The sequence below is a fragment of the Onychostruthus taczanowskii genome, unplaced genomic scaffold (genome assembly GCF_017590055.1).
Source record: "Onychostruthus taczanowskii isolate IOZ18803 unplaced genomic scaffold, ASM1759005v1 scaffold67, whole genome shotgun sequence".
Lineage (NCBI taxonomy): Eukaryota > Metazoa > Chordata > Aves > Passeriformes > Passeridae > Onychostruthus > Onychostruthus taczanowskii.
The window spans coordinates 3,406,746-3,424,164 of record NW_024504455.1 but is presented as its reverse complement, the minus strand read 5'-3'; the positions used below and the strand labels follow the sequence as shown (position 1 = coordinate 3,424,164).

The 17,419-nt window shown below is 44.4% G+C and overlaps 1 protein-coding gene across 2 annotated transcripts in view; it reads left to right on the top strand.

Annotated features, from left to right (window-relative positions):
- The window catches only part of MPZL1 (myelin protein zero like 1), a 37,924-nt gene extending 20,699 nt beyond the window's left edge, over window positions 1-17,225 (top strand). The window contains exons 4-7 of one of the 2 annotated variants that reach the window (XM_041420906.1): window positions 2,599-2,731; window positions 4,304-4,377; window positions 6,048-6,153; window positions 11,457-11,491. In XM_041420906.1, coding sequence (XP_041276840.1) covers window positions 2,599-2,731; window positions 4,304-4,337 — 167 coding nt within the window. In that variant the 3' untranslated portion in view covers window positions 4,338-4,377; window positions 6,048-6,153; window positions 11,457-11,491. Of the gene's footprint in view, window positions 1-2,598; window positions 2,732-4,303; window positions 4,378-6,047; window positions 6,154-11,456 lie in introns of both variants that reach the window. The other variant, XM_041420905.1, reaches the window with a different exon arrangement.
- The last annotated feature ends 194 nt before the right edge of the window (window positions 17,226-17,419 follow it).

Here is a 17,419-nt window from a genome sequence, read left to right as displayed (position 1 = left end):
AGCCAGAAGTCAGGTAACCCTTCTGCTGAAAGTCACTGAATTCCAAAGGAACAGGACTGAACGTAAGCCCTGTTTTCTCAGTATGATGCCTCTGCTTCAGAGTGCTGCTGGTCTGTTGTCCCTGCTGGAACAAATCCAGCAAAGGGCAACAAAGATGGTTAATGAACTATGCCACCTTTTGAGGAGGAATGGAGGCAGCTGGGATTGTCTGGCCTGCAGAAGAGAAGGAGGGGTGATCTAGCCTGCTAAAGAGAAGAAAGACCAGAGAATCCTCTCACCAGGTATTCATGTACATTGCTAGCACCTAAAGAAGACTGAGCCAGGCTCTTCAGTGGTGCCTACTGTCAGGACAAGAGACAATCTGCCTAAGTTGAAACACAGGAAATTGTCTGCACTTAAACCCCTACATTTTTACTGTGGTGGAACACTGGACTCTAGTGTATTGGTTTGGCACTGCCTGCTTTTATATCGCAGGGAACCACGAAGATATCTCCTGTGAGAAGCTGCCGACAGCTTCCCACCAAGTCTGGCAGAGCCAATGGCTGATGGCTCTGAAGATGGACATGCTGCTGGCCAAAACTGGGCCAATGACAGAGGCTGGTAATGCCTCTGGGATGACATATTTAAGAAGAAAACCAAAACAATGTTACGGGGGTTTTTGCTCCTAGACAGAGAAGAGGAGGAGGTGAGAATATGTGAGGGAAAGCAACATGGTGACAGCAAGGTCAGTGGGGAAAAGGAGGGGAAGGGTGTGCTCCAGATGCCAGAGCCAAGATTCCTGTGCAGGCTCTGGCGAGGCAGCTGTGCCCCTGCATCCCATGGAGAGATCCACCCACAACCCCTGTAGGAGGTGCCCATGCCAGAGTGGGTGGATGCCTGGAGGGAGCTGTGATCCAATGGAAGACCCAGTGTAGAAAAGAGCCCCTGCTCCCAGGCTGGAGCAGCCTGTCCTTGGAGGACTGCACCCTGTGGAAAGAGAGACCCACGTCACAGCAGTTTTGGGAGGACTGTCTGCCTGAGAGGGAATTCACACTGCAGCAGGTGTGTTTTGGCTGCTGCTCGTGCGAGTGAAGCCATTCTGGAGAAGTTCATGAAGAGCTGTCTCCCATGGGAGGGACCCCACAGCCTCACAGGAAAAGGACTCCTCTCCCAGAGCAGTGGAAGAAAATCTTGGTGACAAACTGACCAAAACCCTCATTCCTGTCTCCCTGTACTGTCAAGTGGGAAAGAGGGAGGGGCTGGGGAGGAGAAGGTCTTTTACTTCTCATTATCCTCCTCTGATTCTGTTAGTAATACGTTTCGCTTTGCAACTGAAGTTGAGCCTGTTTTGCCCTTGAAATGCTTCTCCAAGTCCTTATCTCACTCATGAAACCTTTATGAACTTTTTTTAACTTTTCCCTCCTTTGCCCAGCTGTGGCAGGGGAGGGTGAGTGTGTGACTCTTGTGGGTGCCTGGTGCCACTGTCAAACCATGACAGCTAGGTTGCCTGAAGAGTCTCCCATCCTTGGAGATAGTCAAATTCAAAGTGGACAGAGTATTGAGCAAACTGTGCTACTTGGCCCTGCTTAGTTTAAGCAGGGGGTTTGGACTAGACAATCTCAAGACATCCCTCCCACCTCAACAATTCTGTCATGATCAGATGGAGGTGTCTGAGACAGATTTTTCTATATAGGTGTAGGTTTTACCTGTTGGGTTTTTTTTGCTGATTCACTTGTATTTGGTATAAGTAGCTAGAGCAGCATGGAGTCTTGTAAGAAACCCTCTGGCCTGAGATGTTCCTTGTGTTAACCATGATGTGGGGGGAAGGAATGGACTTTGCTTCTCATTTGTAATGGTAGTCTGTGTATTCTTTGACTTGTAGGTATTTTATACTCATTCTCTGATTGGCTTTTGTTTCTGGCTGCTCTTTTTTGGCCTACTCTCCCCCAAAATAATATTAGGGAAAACGTGAGTAAAGCAATACTGTGTTCTTCTACGTGTTTTCCTGGTATTGTACAATGATCCTGACTTAAGAAGGGAAAAAAATTAGTCTATAAAAATGTACAGGGCTGTATTTTGAGACACCAGAGTCATGTATAAACACTGCTAAGAGTGATCCTGGGTAGGAGCTCTGCTGTGTGCTGCATGCTCCCTGGAGAACACTCAGCATTCAGCACTCCTAGTGGGTTAGCAATGTGCTGTGTCCAAATCTGCTTTCAAGCGTGCCTGCCTTTTTCTGTTGACCTCGCTGGGAATTGCCAGATGGCTGTAACCTGTTGTTTTTTTTCCCCCTTCAGATACAATATGAGACAGGGTTGTCCTCATTGTCACTTGTATTCCCTGACATGTAAAAAATTTTGGTTCAACATGAACTCTCTCCTGAAGGACGGTGACACTAAGAACACTCCTGGTGTGTGCTCTGTTCATGTTACTCTGCTGGCTGCCTGCCGCCACTGCCACTTAGGCTGCATGCTGTAATTTCTGGGTTAATACAGGAGGCACTAATTACATTAGTGCCTCCTGCTCTGAACGAATCCAGGCTCAGGGGCATTTGTGGTTTGCACTTGTGTCGAGCAGGGAATGCAGAAGAGTTGAATGTTTTCTCCCTTCTCTCCGCAGACAGCCTGCCTGCGTTCCCCATTGCCACCGTGGCAGGGATAGCCATCGGTACGGTTACAGGTCTCTCATCGCTCATCTCTATTGTCGTGTGTCTTGTCATCAGAAAGAACAACTCTAAAAAACGATACTCTGGGTAAGAGATCTCCCTCCTCACCCGTGGCTCATGTGAGGAACAGCAGCAGGATCAGAGGGAGGGCTTAAAGGGGGGTAGGAGTTGTTTCAGCCAAGCCTTGGCAATCACAGCTAGAGATAGGTGTGGTCATGTGGATCATCTGCCTTTGGTGGTTACCTCTGTACTGGGCTTGAAGAGACCTACTGACCATGAGTTGCACCTGAGAATCACTAGGTGTTGAAGTTGATCCCCGGACACAAGGATACATGCCCTCAGAGCATTTAATCCAAGACACTCTAGCTCTGGTCTGTTCCCCTTCCCTCCAGCTCTCCTTTCCTTACCACCTCCAAAGGAAAAGCACCACACATGTGCTTTTAAGGAATGCTGTGTGTTGAGATTAAGACTGGATTTTTCTGTTAACAATGTCTGCCTCCTAAGCCTGGACCAAAATACTTGTGAAATATTTGCCAAAAGCCCCTTCATCACCACACTTGAAAGTAAGGAAGGAGTAGCCACTCTGCATCCATTCTCATTCACTGTTTTTTTTAACTGTTACCATCCCTGCAGGGTTTTTAGTGTTAGGAGGATAACTCCAAAGTGAAGCACAGTTCTTTGAGTAGGCATATGAAAAAGTAACAAGAACTGACAAAGGCAGATGAGAGTTCTGTGGTGATGGAACTTGCTGCTGGTGGAGGAGGTGCTTCCTTTTTTCTCCTCTCTAATTAGCTGGTAATTTGCTTCTCTAAGAAAGAATGAAAATTATGTATGTAGTCTTAGAAACAACCCCAAAACATACAAGTTTCTTCTGTTCTTTGCCCAACAAATATTCCTGCTTATTGCAGGTTCTTTGGGTTGCCTGTGGGATAAAAGAAAATGACTCCAAAAATAAGCTTGTGGGGATTTCCAAATTAAACTTTGCCCTGTCCTTTTCCCAGTTGGAGAGCTTAGACAAAGTGAGTTGGCTATTGCCCAGTGGTAAGGCTAAATACAGCAAGGGTGGCTGTGTGTGCTCAGAATTGTGTGGAAAGCCTGGTTTTCCCTTTCTGCATGTGTCCTTCCCCTAAGAACTGAAAAGAACCCTGCAGTGTCATGCACCAGCAGTGTGCCTGAGGTGGCCTGCTTGCCCTGCTTCCCACTGACCTGCTCTCCAATGTCCTCCTGCTGGAGGACACATTTATTGGTGCTGAGCCTGGAGCAGTAGTTCATGCACTGTGATTTCTTGTAGCAGATTAAACTACTCTCTTGGGAAAGTAATCTCTGAGGTTTAAATCCTGCTTTCACTGACCATGCCAGCTCTGCATGATGTGTAGAAAGAAACCAAGTGTGCTGTGACCCCCTCCAAACTTACGGACTGTCTTCTACATGATGCTAACCCAGTGTGTGGTGGTGGAGAGAAGCACTTACTCCTAGATAACCATTCTGCCTTGAACTGAGGTGGGCTGGGGCCCTGCGTGGCATCTGGAACCCCTGCATGGCCACAGTTTCCATTCATGCTCTGACTTCAGTGTTTTTTTGTTTTGTTTTGTTTTTGTTTTTTTTCTTTCTGCCCTGGTGTGCTGGGATCGGATCCTGCTTACCTTCCTCTCCTTACAGAGATCCTGATATAGACGCCAGATTGGGAATGTAACAGGGCTGGGTCTTCTCTTCCAGTCCCACTAGACACCATGGTAACTAATCAAGTTGGTGGTTGCTGTTAATACCTGTGTGTGTGTACACATTTCCTCTTCCTTTGCTGACTAACCAGCTAGCTCTCTACTAACATCACTGTAATTTGTGCTGGAGTCTGTTGGCAAAGGGATGATGCATTTCATGGGGTGCTTGGGTTTCATTGTCTCGTGTCTGACTGGGGTGGAGTTGTTGTTTATCCCAGATGATGTCCCTCCATCTCTTCCAACAGTGAACTTGCCAGTGCATTGACTAAAGCACAGGAAATTCAGAGCTCTTTCTGTGTCAAAATAAAAGTAAATTCCCTGTAAGCGTTCCTCTGGCTCAGACAGCTTGGGTATTGGAGAACTTTCAGGGATCTAAGTACATTAGTTGCTTAAACCTGAATACTAACATTTAGATAGTGTAGATCTGAGGCGTTTTGTGAATAAAGCAATTAATGATTACATAATTTTGGTAACAGAAGGGATGCATTGTTTTTGAGACAGTCATGACCCTTTGCCATGATGGCTGGGGTAGTATTTTTATTCTAATTCTAACTGCTGCATGTATGAGGAGCTAAATCTGCTATGGTAAGACCTACCAAAGGGTAAAAAATGCATGCCCTATGAGGAGGTGATCTGCTTAATGTCACTGTCCTTGTTTGTTTCTGTACTCAATTTATACACTGTCTACAAAGACTGAGGGAAAAGATGCCCAGTGGTCAGAGGGTTGTAGCAGAGGGCACTCCTGTGACTGCTGTCAAGGAGGTGGCTACTTAACTCTCCTGGGTGCTTTGGTACAGGGAGGTGGACCTAGCACTGGGAGAGACCCATCACTGCATTGCCCAGAAGTCACCAACTTTAAGGGCATTTGCTCTCTGGTATTCATTTTTCTATCACAGGCTTGTTTTCTTTTCAGTCCTGCTTTCAGCAGATGAAAAGAAGCAATCAGAGGGGGAAAACCAGCAGCCTTCTTTTAGGGGTGTTGGTTCTCACCACAAGACAGTTCTTTTGTTTGAAAACCAAGATTTGCCTGATCAGATATTCAAGTAGCTATATGAGGGCACATAGCATAAATGTCCTGTGTGACTTTTGAGGTAATTGCTCCACGGACTGGTGTCTGCTGGGAGAATTATGTTGGGCTCACAGCCTAACTATAAAAGCAAGGGAACTACTGTAGATTTGGGTAGGAAGTACCTTGCTTGTGTAGAGAGAGCTGGTGGCTTATGCAAGTGTTGGCTCTAACTAGCACTGGTACAACACTTGCCTCAGTGACTGGCATTGTTTAGCTTCTAGTTAGAAGATAATTGCTGTTTACCACTGTTAACTGAGAAGAAAGCACATGATTTTAGAGAGGCTGAATTGAATGGGAGTATCTAAGGACCAGGGGTTGTGGAGGAGCTGCTGTCCCATATTAATAGCTGCTCCTTCCTATTGCTTACCAAACTCAGAGGAAGGACAGAGAAATGTCTCGGGAGAGATGGAGAATGTTATGTGCTTATTTCAGAGTCCATTATGTTCATTTTTTTTTACTTTGGCGTAACCTGCCACATTTCATCTTGCCATCATTCGTCTTTTGTTTTTGTTTCTTTTTTTTCTTTTTTTTTTCCTTTTTGTTTTGTTTGTTTTGTTTTGTTTTTCGTGTGCCTCTTGAACATTGTCGTGCAAACTCTGCTCTGCCACCTCGTCAGCTGCAGTACCTCTGAGAGCTTGATGTCTCCGGTTAAGCAAGCTCCGCAGAAGGCGCCCTCCGACACAGAGGGCCTGGTAAACAGCGTGCCCGCCAGATCACACCAGGTAAACTGCTCCTGCTGCTCCCCGAGGCAGGATTCCCCCCAGCCTGGGGCAGCTGCTGTGGAAAACATCCAGGCAGGGTGGGATTCGTGCATTAGGGGCTGTCTGCTGGTGAAAGCGCGTGCGCCGCACAAGGGGCCGCAGGAAGCTGGGACTGGTGAGCTCTGCTGTAGAAGGCTTGGTGCAGTTCAAGGAGCAGTGCTTTCATGTTAGCTGAGGTGGAGTTTTATGCCCTTTTCATACTCATAATTATAAAAAAACCATGGTTGTGATCTTGTGCAGTAACATACAGAGGTGGTAGTGAAGTGCAAGGATGGGGAGTGGTCAGTATCTGTTTAACACAGACACAGTGAGTGTCTGTCAGATATGGATCACCCCGTAAAGCTGCCTGCTCTCTTCTGGGATGGTAATGGGGAGGAATTTGCCTGGCACTCTCATGCTCCATGGCACGTACTTCCTTCACAAGGGGAGGAGCTAGGTGCTGACCAGTTTGCAGATGATTTGTGCTGCTCAGAGCTCCCTTCTGCTGAGCTTCCCATCTTTTGTGGGCTTGAAAGTGTCCGTCTTTGTGCTTACTGCAGCTGGCAAAGTTCTGCTGACTTTGAAGGGAGAAAGTGGCTTTTATCCAGATTTAGCATTCCATGGGAGGGGACAGAGCATGAGTCAGGCAGGGATTATGTGCAATGGATCATTACCTGTTAGTAGTACAGAATTTCCTTATTTGGAAGCTGTTTCTTCCCTCTTGATGTGAGTATTCCAAGCAATTTTCCTGTGAAGATACAGGTCCTGTGAGAGTTTAAGTTCAAAATGGACTTTTTCTTAATTAGCCACCTTTTAGCAAGTGGCTGCAGTGTAGTGTGTGCAAATTAATACGTGGTTTCTTCATTTCTCCTGACAAAATAGTGGAGATGTGTGTTAAAGTATTAACACTACAGGAAAAAACCAAATGTGCTAACAGTCAGAGCTTCTGGTTTGGTTTTGAAATGGATTTTGTTCTGGGCCATGCAGTATTTCCAAAGTTTCAGCACGCAGACCCACAAAGCTGCCTTCTGCCTTCAGAGATCAGTTATTCACAGAGGCTATATAATCAGGATTTAAAACCAGTCATATTTTGACTGGAATAGGTCTTGTAGCAGCAGGCTGCCTATAAGGCCTGGATAAAACTTGTCTTTTCTAGATCATGGAATCTTTTCTAGATCTTCTGGAATGGGTGAATGAGACAAACTATTCCTACTATCCCCCCCTAAAAAAAAAAAAAAACAAAAACAAACCAACAACAAAAAGAAAAGATTTTGCAAAACCAGCACAGTGAGATTTATGATACAGTACCTGTTGGACTCAACATCCATAGGTCAAAAACCCCAAAAGTATTATGTAATTATTGTCATGGCATGAAGGAGTGCTTGCAAGTGCCCTGAGAGCTACACACAGATGCTGTTCTCTGCTTGCATCTTGAAAGCAAAAATACTCCAATGTTTTGCAGTGAAAACTTGCGGTGTCCTCACCTTTCCATGTCCCCAGGGTTCTGAGTCTCAGTGTGCTGGAAGGAGCAGCAGAGTAAATCTAAACTTTGTGGTGTTAACTCAGAATCAGGGTGCTTTTGCCCTTCTGTAGTCACTTCAGTCTGTTTCTTCATTGATAGAGCTCTCCCTGCAGGTAAGTTCCTAAAAGAAAACACAAAGTGTGAGCACAGCTGACCTCAGCTGAAAAATACTGCAAATGGCTTTTGTTTCATTCAGTTTTAGTTTAGTTTTTAGATTTTTAATCTCTTCTGTCAGGCAAACAGTTTCTTTTTGTGGCAGACATTTGTAGCAGCAAGTAGTTCCTCTATCTCCTGTTGAGCATTTGTCCCATCTTTACAGAGCAACTAAACATATTTACTTTTCTTTAAAAAGATCCACGGTGAAATCAGGGTAGATCAGATTTTGAACAGAATATTTAAACAAGTGAAGAAGCTAAATTTCAGTTAATTACAGTTACATTGTTAGCTTCTAGCCATTGTTTGGTTGTTTCTTTAAGGCTCCTATCAGCATGCAAATCAACGTATTTGAAATCTGTCACCACATTCAAATAAAACTTGGTGTTTCTTGGTAATCAAGAAATGAATTGTAGTATTCAAGCTTTTGAGGTGTTGTGCAGGTGAAAGGCAGATACTCATCCCTAGCAGTTCCCAGAGCTGTTGCAGGCTGTTGGCTGATTCAGGCACGCTCTTGCCTCTTGGAATGCCTGGCAGTTTTAGTCCAGTGGCTCCCACAGTCAGTGCTTTGGTCAAACAGCAGAGGCCTTCTTCCTTTTAGCTTTTTTACGAGGTGGGATGTGTAGGAAGTGAATGAATGCTTTGTACTTCACTGGTGGAAAAGAACTGTGAATACAAACAAAACTGCCCCTGCAAGTCAGAAACAGTAACAGAGGTGTTCGCTCTTAGAGTGGCATTTAAATGAATTAAATGAAGTTTCTTCATTTTTTAATTTATGTATCAGTTCAAGAATCTGTGGTGGAGTATTTGCCTGCATCACATCTCAGCTGAACGTGCACTGAGACTGCACTTCCTTTTATCTTTTGAGGGCAAGTTACTCAGGTGTGGACCTTGTTTTCTGGAGTTTGCATATCTGATTCTGTGAGTGTTCAGCTGCTTAAATCAGCTCTGCTTGTTTCACTGTGCCCTCCTTCTCAGCAGGTTTGTTCTGTCCTGTCAAATTTGTCTGTGGTGGTTCTTGTCTGTGCCATCATTCTCTAGTGACTGCTGTTCCACCAGGACTGTTATTTGTGTGGGTAAGAAATGATTTACAGTGCAGGCAAGAACTACATGGATTTCTCACATGGATGTCCTTGTTTGGATCCCAGGACCCTGAGAAGGAGCAGTTTGTAATGCCAAGAATCTTGATTGAAATTTCAGATAACTTTCCCTGAGCCTGAATGTGCGGTAGTTGCAAAATCATTCAGAATCTGAGAAATTTGAAAATTCTGTAGACTCCTGTTGGACCGTGGTGGTCTAACATCGTAATTCCTTTTTATTTTTTGTATTGAAATTAATGATTCTGCTGACAAACCCTTAACAGGTACACCTGCTGCTCTTTTCCCTGCAATTCCGAATGGAAAAATTGCAAGGCTTCAGGAAATGCTGGTTTTATATAGCGGTGCTGGTCTGTCTTCTGGTTCTGAAGAGTCAGGATGAGCTTACTTGGGATTATATGAAGCTCTGAATTGTTTAGAGAATTTTTAAAATGGCCCAGGTGACGCTTATAGTCAGCTAGAGAATCAATTGCCAGCAAATCAAATAGATGAACGCTGTAATAAATCCCTGGTCCCTCCTTTTCTCTGTTTTGGCTATCTACCACTTTTTTTTAGGTGACTGACAGTGAACACATTGAGACAGTGATAGCTGGGTTTGGATCAGCTGATCACAGCAGTCAGTCTCTCCACACCACTGACATGCTGCTTGCAGCACAGTGACTATATTTAAACGGGCAAAAATCCAATACAGTGGTAACTGATACTGAGTGAACTCCACTGGTAGACAATTGACCCATCAGAATTACTTGAACAAAATTTGGAATGTCACAGTGAGTACTTTCTGCAGTTAGATTTATTATTGATATATTTTTTTAACTGATAATGCTCTCAAGCTGAATTTATCATACCCTTGACCTCTGGCCTCAGGCAGATGAGATTTCCAAAATTGCTTGCAATTAAGCTTCAGGGTTATTTAGCCTTGAAGTTTATATAGACACTGTGATCTTTTTGGAATTATTAATCTCAATACAGTATTGGAGACCAGAACAACATGAAAGCAAGTAGCAGAGAAGTTTTTTTTTAAAAGTGGCTATAATAAGATTTGAAATCCAGGGTTTTCAAGGACATCAGTGTCCTTTTTTTTTCCATTTTCTCAGTATGTTGTTTATATTCAGGGTTTTATACCTACTTGCAAGTTTTCACCCTTCAGTCAATCTTCTTCCTCTGTTCTTTATTACTTTGGAAATACTTTATCCAGAAGGAATAAAATGTGGATTTAAATTTCTTCTCAAAGAGAACAAGGTATTTATCACGTGTGAGCTTTGTCACTGTACTGGGGGAAAAACAGCTGTGCAGGAAGGTATTTGGTCCTTCGAGGGCTTAATTTTCTGTACAGAAGGTCTGTTTTCATCTCTGGCTCATAATTGCTTTGGAAAATAGATGGAAAAAATTCTGTCAAGTCTATACAAATGTTTTCTTATTTCTTAAGATTCCAAAAGTACTAGCAAGAAGGGGGTAGAGGAGTGCCAGTGAAGGCTACTTCCTCCTGGGACATAAGGGACGCCAGAACAGTTAAATGGATGAAAGGTTTTGAAGGAAAAACTGCTGAAAAAGCTACAACCAAACTAAAAGCTCTCTCTCTGTAATTCCCCCCCACTCATCCCCAGATAAGACAGTCCCTTTGCCTCCTGCATGGGGTGTGTGGTGGCAGCCCTGTGCTTGTCTCAGTTCAGCATGGGAGCTGCAGCTCTCTTGCCATCAAGGTCCCACCTGTCTTGCTGGCCCTCTGCTCCATGGAGGTTGCAGTCCAGTCCTCAGCAGCTGCAGTTGGCTTTCCCTGGGCTATGTTTTAAAGGGTGTAGTGTTTAAGGAAGTGTTCACACGTTCAGCTGAAAGACAGGGCTGTGATGTCTTCCCCTGCACCCCAGCAAATGTCATGAAGGTGTGAGGCCATGCCTGCCCAAGGTGTCTGTGAGCTACTGCTGCCGGGCCTGGCCCGGAGGTCAGGTAAGAATTCTGTATTGCTGCAACATTTTAGCATTTCTGGCTCACTGCTGTGTAAGTCTTGGCCCCATCACTGGCTTGGGCAGTGACTTGAGTCACAGGGTGGCTGCAGCTTCGTTATCCAAGTGGCACAGCCGTACTGGGATTTACAGGACCTGAGTAGCCATTTGGGAAGTACACTCTGCTGTTTACTGGTAACCTCTAGGACAGTTCCTCTTGAACAATATTAAATCTGGCATGCATCTGTCTAAGCCACGTGTCTTTGCTGCATAGCACACAAGAACTGCTGCTTTTCAGAGCAGGGGATCCTAGATTTTGCTTTCTGTGGCAGCAGGCAGGTTTGGAGGGAGGCACGGGTGCTGTTTGGCATGCTCCTGAGGGGAGAAAGGTGGCAGACTAGAGCTCACGTGCAGCTGAGGGTTCATTCCACTGCTTCCAAGTGCCGTTCGCAGTCATAAAAGCTCTGTGGTCTTGCTTTAGCTTTCATCTTGCTGCAGCCCCCATGGAAGTGAGGGGCAGCGTGGCCTGTTGTGAGCAATCCTGACCGTGCCTGTTCCTTGTGTCCGCAGGGCCCAGTCATTTACGCGCAGTTAGATCACTCCGGGGGACAGCACAGCGACAAGATCAACAAGTCAGAGTCTGTGGTCTACGCCGACATTCGGAAGAACTGAGATCCTCAGCTATCCAAAGGACAACACACGTTCAGACTGGAATTGCTTGAGCAAGATTTGACCCAGAGAACTCACATGTGGCCTTTGATGCCTAGGCTAGGACCAATGCATGTGCATACAGAGGGAGAGATATATATGTATTGTGTGTAAATAGTCTATTTAATCGTACAGAAGTGAGACCAATGTTGCATGTTGAAATGCGGTAAGAATTTTGCTTATAAATTGCCAATATTCTTTCTTTTTTTTTTTTAATTTTATTTGTATCTTGTGTGACGAGAGAGAAAGTGAAAACTCGCATCACAATTTTAAAATATTTTTATCTTGATTATTAATGGAGAAACTGGAAGATGCCTGAAGATTCCAGATTGACCTGGAGATTTTTTTTCTTTGCTTATAGGGCCTAATTTCTTTTGTTGAGGCAACTATAAAGAAGACATTTTCTTTATATTCAGAATTCTTTATGTATACAGGGTATTTATCTTTCCTTGGTCAGATTATCAGTACAGGTTGCCTTCTCGTGTAAACTGGACCCTCTCACTTGGTTTTGTAAGCCAAATTGTGACTCCTAGCTATCAGAAATGTATGTCTTAGCAGTGTGAGTGAAGGAAACCTTTAGACCGACCTGACCTGTGTAACATGGGTCACAAAACTGTTTACTTCTCGATGAGCCCAGCTATTCAAGCTGTCCTTTAAGGGGCAGGGATAGTGTTCATCTAATGAATTTTGTGAAATGGTAGTTTACCTGTGAAAACGAAGGAGATAGTTAATTAAAGGCATAGGAAGCTGTAGCTGTAGGTGGTTACCTCAGACTCTGTTGAACCTTTCAGTGAAATATTTCTTCCTCAAAGCTCTGTCATTTCATGCAAGCATTAAAAAGGGCTCCAAGGGATCTGAAAGCTGTAGTACTCCCATACCTCTCTCCCATGCCTCCATTATGCCACTGTCACCTCTGAGGAGGTGCTTTATCTGTTCTCAAAAGCCTGTAGTGGAGGCTGAACAACTTCTGGAGGAAATCTAGGGCTCTTTGGGTTTTTTGATGTGTCTTTTTTTTTGTGTGACCAATATTTGCACAGAAGATGCAGATGGGCAGTTTATTTCCTTCATCTCTGTAAGTCTGCTGCTTGAATGCAGTCATCCAGCCTCTTGTTTCTAGGTAAAACTCCTCCTAGATTATTAAGGATCTCTGCTGATGAGGATATCTTTTGCTGACCCATTGTATCCCGAAATCTGGTGCTCAAAACTAGAAGTGGCCTTCCAGCAGAGATCTTCTCAAAGTGGCATATAGAAGAAAGATTTCTGTTTTGCACATCCCAATGTGGTGGTTTTATTTTGGGTTGGGTTATTTTTGGCAGCAAATAATCTTCAGTTTAGTCTATGGTAACCCCTTTTCTGATTCTTACCCATTTCCTAGTTCAGTCTGTTTCAGAATCAGTCCCAGAATGGTTGAGGTTGGAGGGACCTCTGGAGATCATCCAGTCTTCCTCCAGCAGTGTCAGCCAGAGGAGGTTGCCCAGCCCTGTGCCCAGTTTTGAGCATCTCCACAGGTGGGACGTCTACAGCATCTCTGGGCAACCTGTTCCAAAAAACCTCAAGCCCACATTTGACTCTTAACACCAAGCACATGAAAAATAGTTACAGGCCCATGGCAGACCCTTTTACAACCACGTTAGATAATCCTTGAATTATGACAGTGCAATTTTAATAACTATTTTGTGTACATTGGGGTTTTTTTCCCCAAGAAAATTAGGTATGCCAACACTATATTCTTTCATCAGGATCAGACCTCTCTGGTTTCCTGACAACAGCTGCCTTTATTAGAAAACAACAGCTTTATTTTTGTATACATGCACTGGGTAGGTCTTAGGACATTGTCCTCAAGTTCAGAACCAGCTTCTTAAAACTGGGGCTCAGAAGGAAACCATGGATTAATTTATTCTGCCATATGTCAGTTGCTAATCCTGCAATATCTGAATTTGTGTAATTCTTCTTCCAAGTCTTGGCTGGTATCAAAAAAAGGACATGTTTCAGTTTTAAAGCATCAGTTTTCAGGTATTTGCCAAGCCTTGTAGGGAACTGAGACACCAAGCTGTGGCTAACTAACAACTCTGTAAGTATTTTAACGTTTTATTTTTTGGCAATAACACATACAAGATGAAAAATGGACAAATTTCTTCTTTACAGGAGACCTTTAAATATCTTCTTCTACTTCATGGATTAAGCAGGGTTTTTTTAGCAAGACTCCTACATGAAGGGCTTTGGTGATTGTACCCAGTGCTGGCAGCTGATGGAGTGGGAGCTACTCAACCCAGAAACTCTCAGGGGTAGTTTGTCCACTCAAGCTTCCATCTGTTGATAAGATCCACTGCCTTGGTTGCTGCAGTGCTGATGTTGGTGACTGTAGTCAGGAAATTCTTTACTCAGAAGATGGTGAGGCCCTGGCACAGGTTGCCCAGAGAAGCTGTGGATGCCCCATCCCTGGAAGTGTTCAGGGTCCAGTTGGATGGGGCTCTGAGCAGCCTGGTCTGATGGAAGGTGTCCCTGCCCATGGCATGGGGTTGGAACCAGTTGATCTTTAAGGTCCTTCCCAACCCAGTCCAGTGTGTGATTCTGTGGTTCTATAGGATCTTCTCAAGTGCTGAATTCTGCACCTGGCAGCCAGGAGGGACATCCCTGTCCTGGGGAGCACCAGGCCCAGCATTGCCAGCCGGGCAAGGGCAGGGATTGTCCCACTCTACTCTGGGCTGGGGCGGCCTCACCTCCAGTCCTGGGGCAGTTCCGGGTGCCACAATATAAAAAATACATGGAGCCATTGGAGAGGGTCCAAAGGAGGCCACGAGGATGGTGAAGGGACTGGAGGACCCCAGTGGCTGAGGTCACTTGGTCTGTTCAGCCTGGAGGAGACTGAGGGGAGACCTCATTGTGCTCTTGAACACCCTTGTGACAGAAGAGAAGGAGCAGGCACCGCTCTCTTCACTCTGACAAGACCCAAGGGAATGGCATGAAGATTAATCAGGGGAGGTTTAGGTGGGATTTCAGGAAAATGTTTTTCACCCAGGTGGTTGGGCACTGAACACAGGGCAGTGGTCACAGCACCAGGCCTGACAGAGCTCAAGAAGTGTTTGGACACTGCTCTCAGGCACGTGGTGTGATTCCTGCGGTGTCCTGCCCAGGGCCAGGAGTTGGACTCGATGACCCTGATGGGTCCCTTCCAACCCAGTACAAATTATGATTAAGATCAGGAGGAATCCTGCTGCTGCTGCTTTCCTTATCAGGCTTTACTTCCCAACATTTATTTTACACTTAATAAAACACTAATGCTTTGGATGTGGTTGATGGAGAAACTTGATTTTGATCTGCCTGTGTTCATCCCTGCACATCACCATCTTGCTCCCCCAACATTTTTGAGTAAGAAGGAGAACTGTGGTGAATGTGGCGATCAGAAACTTGCTGCTATGAGAAGATGGGGCTGGCCTTGCCTCTGAAGTCTGCTACTAATGCTTCTTTTCCTGCTGGAATGTACTGGAGAATCTGAGCACAATTCTGATGTGGTGCTAACTTTAGGAAGCACATGAATCCGGTGCTAACTTTAGGACTGATCTGGTGCTAACTTTAGGGGACACACTGGTCTGGCTGATTTTAACTGACTTAAGGAGATGTCTCCTTGCATGGCTTTGTCTAGCTACAGGTACGTTCATAATGCCTAGACTGAGGAGGCTCCCTGCAAGGCTTCTTGGGTCCTCTTTATGAAGGCAGAATGAACTTGGAAGTATTTTTAAAAAACACTAAACATCCTTTTAAAAAGAAACAAAAGTCTTCCCCCTGGAATGGCAGAAATCTGTCTGAATCCCACTCCAGTGCCAAGGCTGGTTTTTTGGGTTTGGTTTGTTTTTTGTTTTGTCATGGAAAAGTGAGCAATATAATTGTTAAGTAATGTATTCATGCTGAAGTCAAAAAAACTTTAGCATTGTGAGACAACACTTGTGAACTTTCTGTTCCTCAGGTTATCTGAGATGGTTTAATGATATGGCAACCTGTGCTGATGAAAGGGACTGATGCTGAGTTGGCTTACTTAGTAAAGTCTCAGGAGACAGAGGACTTCTCTTCCTTGATGGGTAGAGTAAGCAGAGATTTAAGTCAGACAAGATCATCATATCCTGATGTTCTGGTGACCAGAAGTTTAACTCTGATTGCTCTGCTGCTGCTGTTCTCTTAATTCTCTGATGCTGTTCCTTGCAGCAGGAAAAGAACAGCTTGGACTTTGAGAAACACAAAGGGTGTTGTCCTTGTCCTGTTGTAGCACTGCTGCCAGCTCTTTTTTAGGATCATCTATTTTCAAAACAAGGGCTGCATGCCAGGCTTGCAGCAGCCCAGAGGAGGAGCAGGCACCTCTCTTGAGGCAGTAGCCAGTGACTAAAACAATAAAGGGGGGTCATTGCTCCTGGATGGTGGACCTGGGAGGGCCTGTGTGATGAAGGACTTGCAATAAATTCTCTCTTATTCATCATGCAAACAAAACTGGGATCAGTCTAAAATCTTCCTTATTTTTGATTACCGTAAATGAATTTCAAGAGGACTACAAATAAGGTATCAAGCTAAGTAAATTGGTAGTGTACTCAGTCCATCAGGTTTCCATGGCCCCTTTTGACTTCAGCAGTTGTTGTGTGAGGAAGATGCTCACCATGTTCACAAAATGTTAGCATTAAGAGCCTTTACAGTGGGGCAGATGTGTCCCTGCAGCTCTTTGCCTGATGTGTCATTTATAACTGGAGACCTGGAGGGTTTTGTTTTCTCTCAAAGCTTTAGTGGTATTTCAGTTTGTGACTAGAAGAGCTGTAATTAGGTTTTTAAACTTTTGAAACCTGTGAGAATTGTCTAGGTAACCATCTGTCTTGTAACTGCAGTAAAGGTGTGCATGCAACTTAAAAGCTGCATTGCCTTAGAGTGGATTCAGTGAGGTCAGGTATGGTGGTTTTGATTTGTGACCAGAACACCTTCACTCCGTACTGGAATCTTGTCTTGGAATTCTACACTATTAGAGTATCTGCCAAGGACCTCAAATACAAAAAGTTCTTATTGCATCATAGGTGATGGAAATTTCTTCAATAAAACTACCAAGAGAGAAGGTGGGTGGGACTTCTGGGCTATGGCCACACCTCTGCAGTGTAACATTTTTATATGGGAGATTACAAAATCATATTAACAAGGCTCAGCAATTATTCTCTTCTTTAGGTTTCTCTTTACCTTCTCTTCACTGCCCTAAAGCTAATAAGCCTTTTCATTTACAGGTATTTTTGCACTCTAAAATATAAGTTCAATGCCTTTGGAGATCAGTGTGCTGTGCAATGTTTTCTGTCTCCCTGCCATGCCAACTGTTCTTATGTGGTAAATGTATTTGAAAATATAGGCTGGGTACTTTTCTTTTATAAACCTCTGTCCTGGAGGTGTGCAAGACAACAAACACCTGTAAGACAGGTGTATAATCTGTGTGAGGGAGCTAGATATGCATTGCATGGCCTGATTACATGAAGAGCCAGTGTACCAACTGTTAGTGCTTTTGCTTTTACAGACTCATCTGGAAACAGTTATCTTGGATATTTTTTCTTGAATGGACTTTAATGTTTTCTATTGTAATCTTGTGAATATTTTAATACACTTTTTTTTTTTCCCATTACTGGTTTGCTGGATGAGTCTTACCTGGCTGGGGACTGGGAAGGGAGGGGGACTGGAATACACCACCTCTCTTCCTAGCAGTATCCTTCTTCAGTCACTGTGTCCACTTGGTGACCAACACAGCTGGAGAACTTGCCACTTGAGACCCTGGGACCAAGGACCAAGACATGCAAGTGGAATTGTGGCAGAAC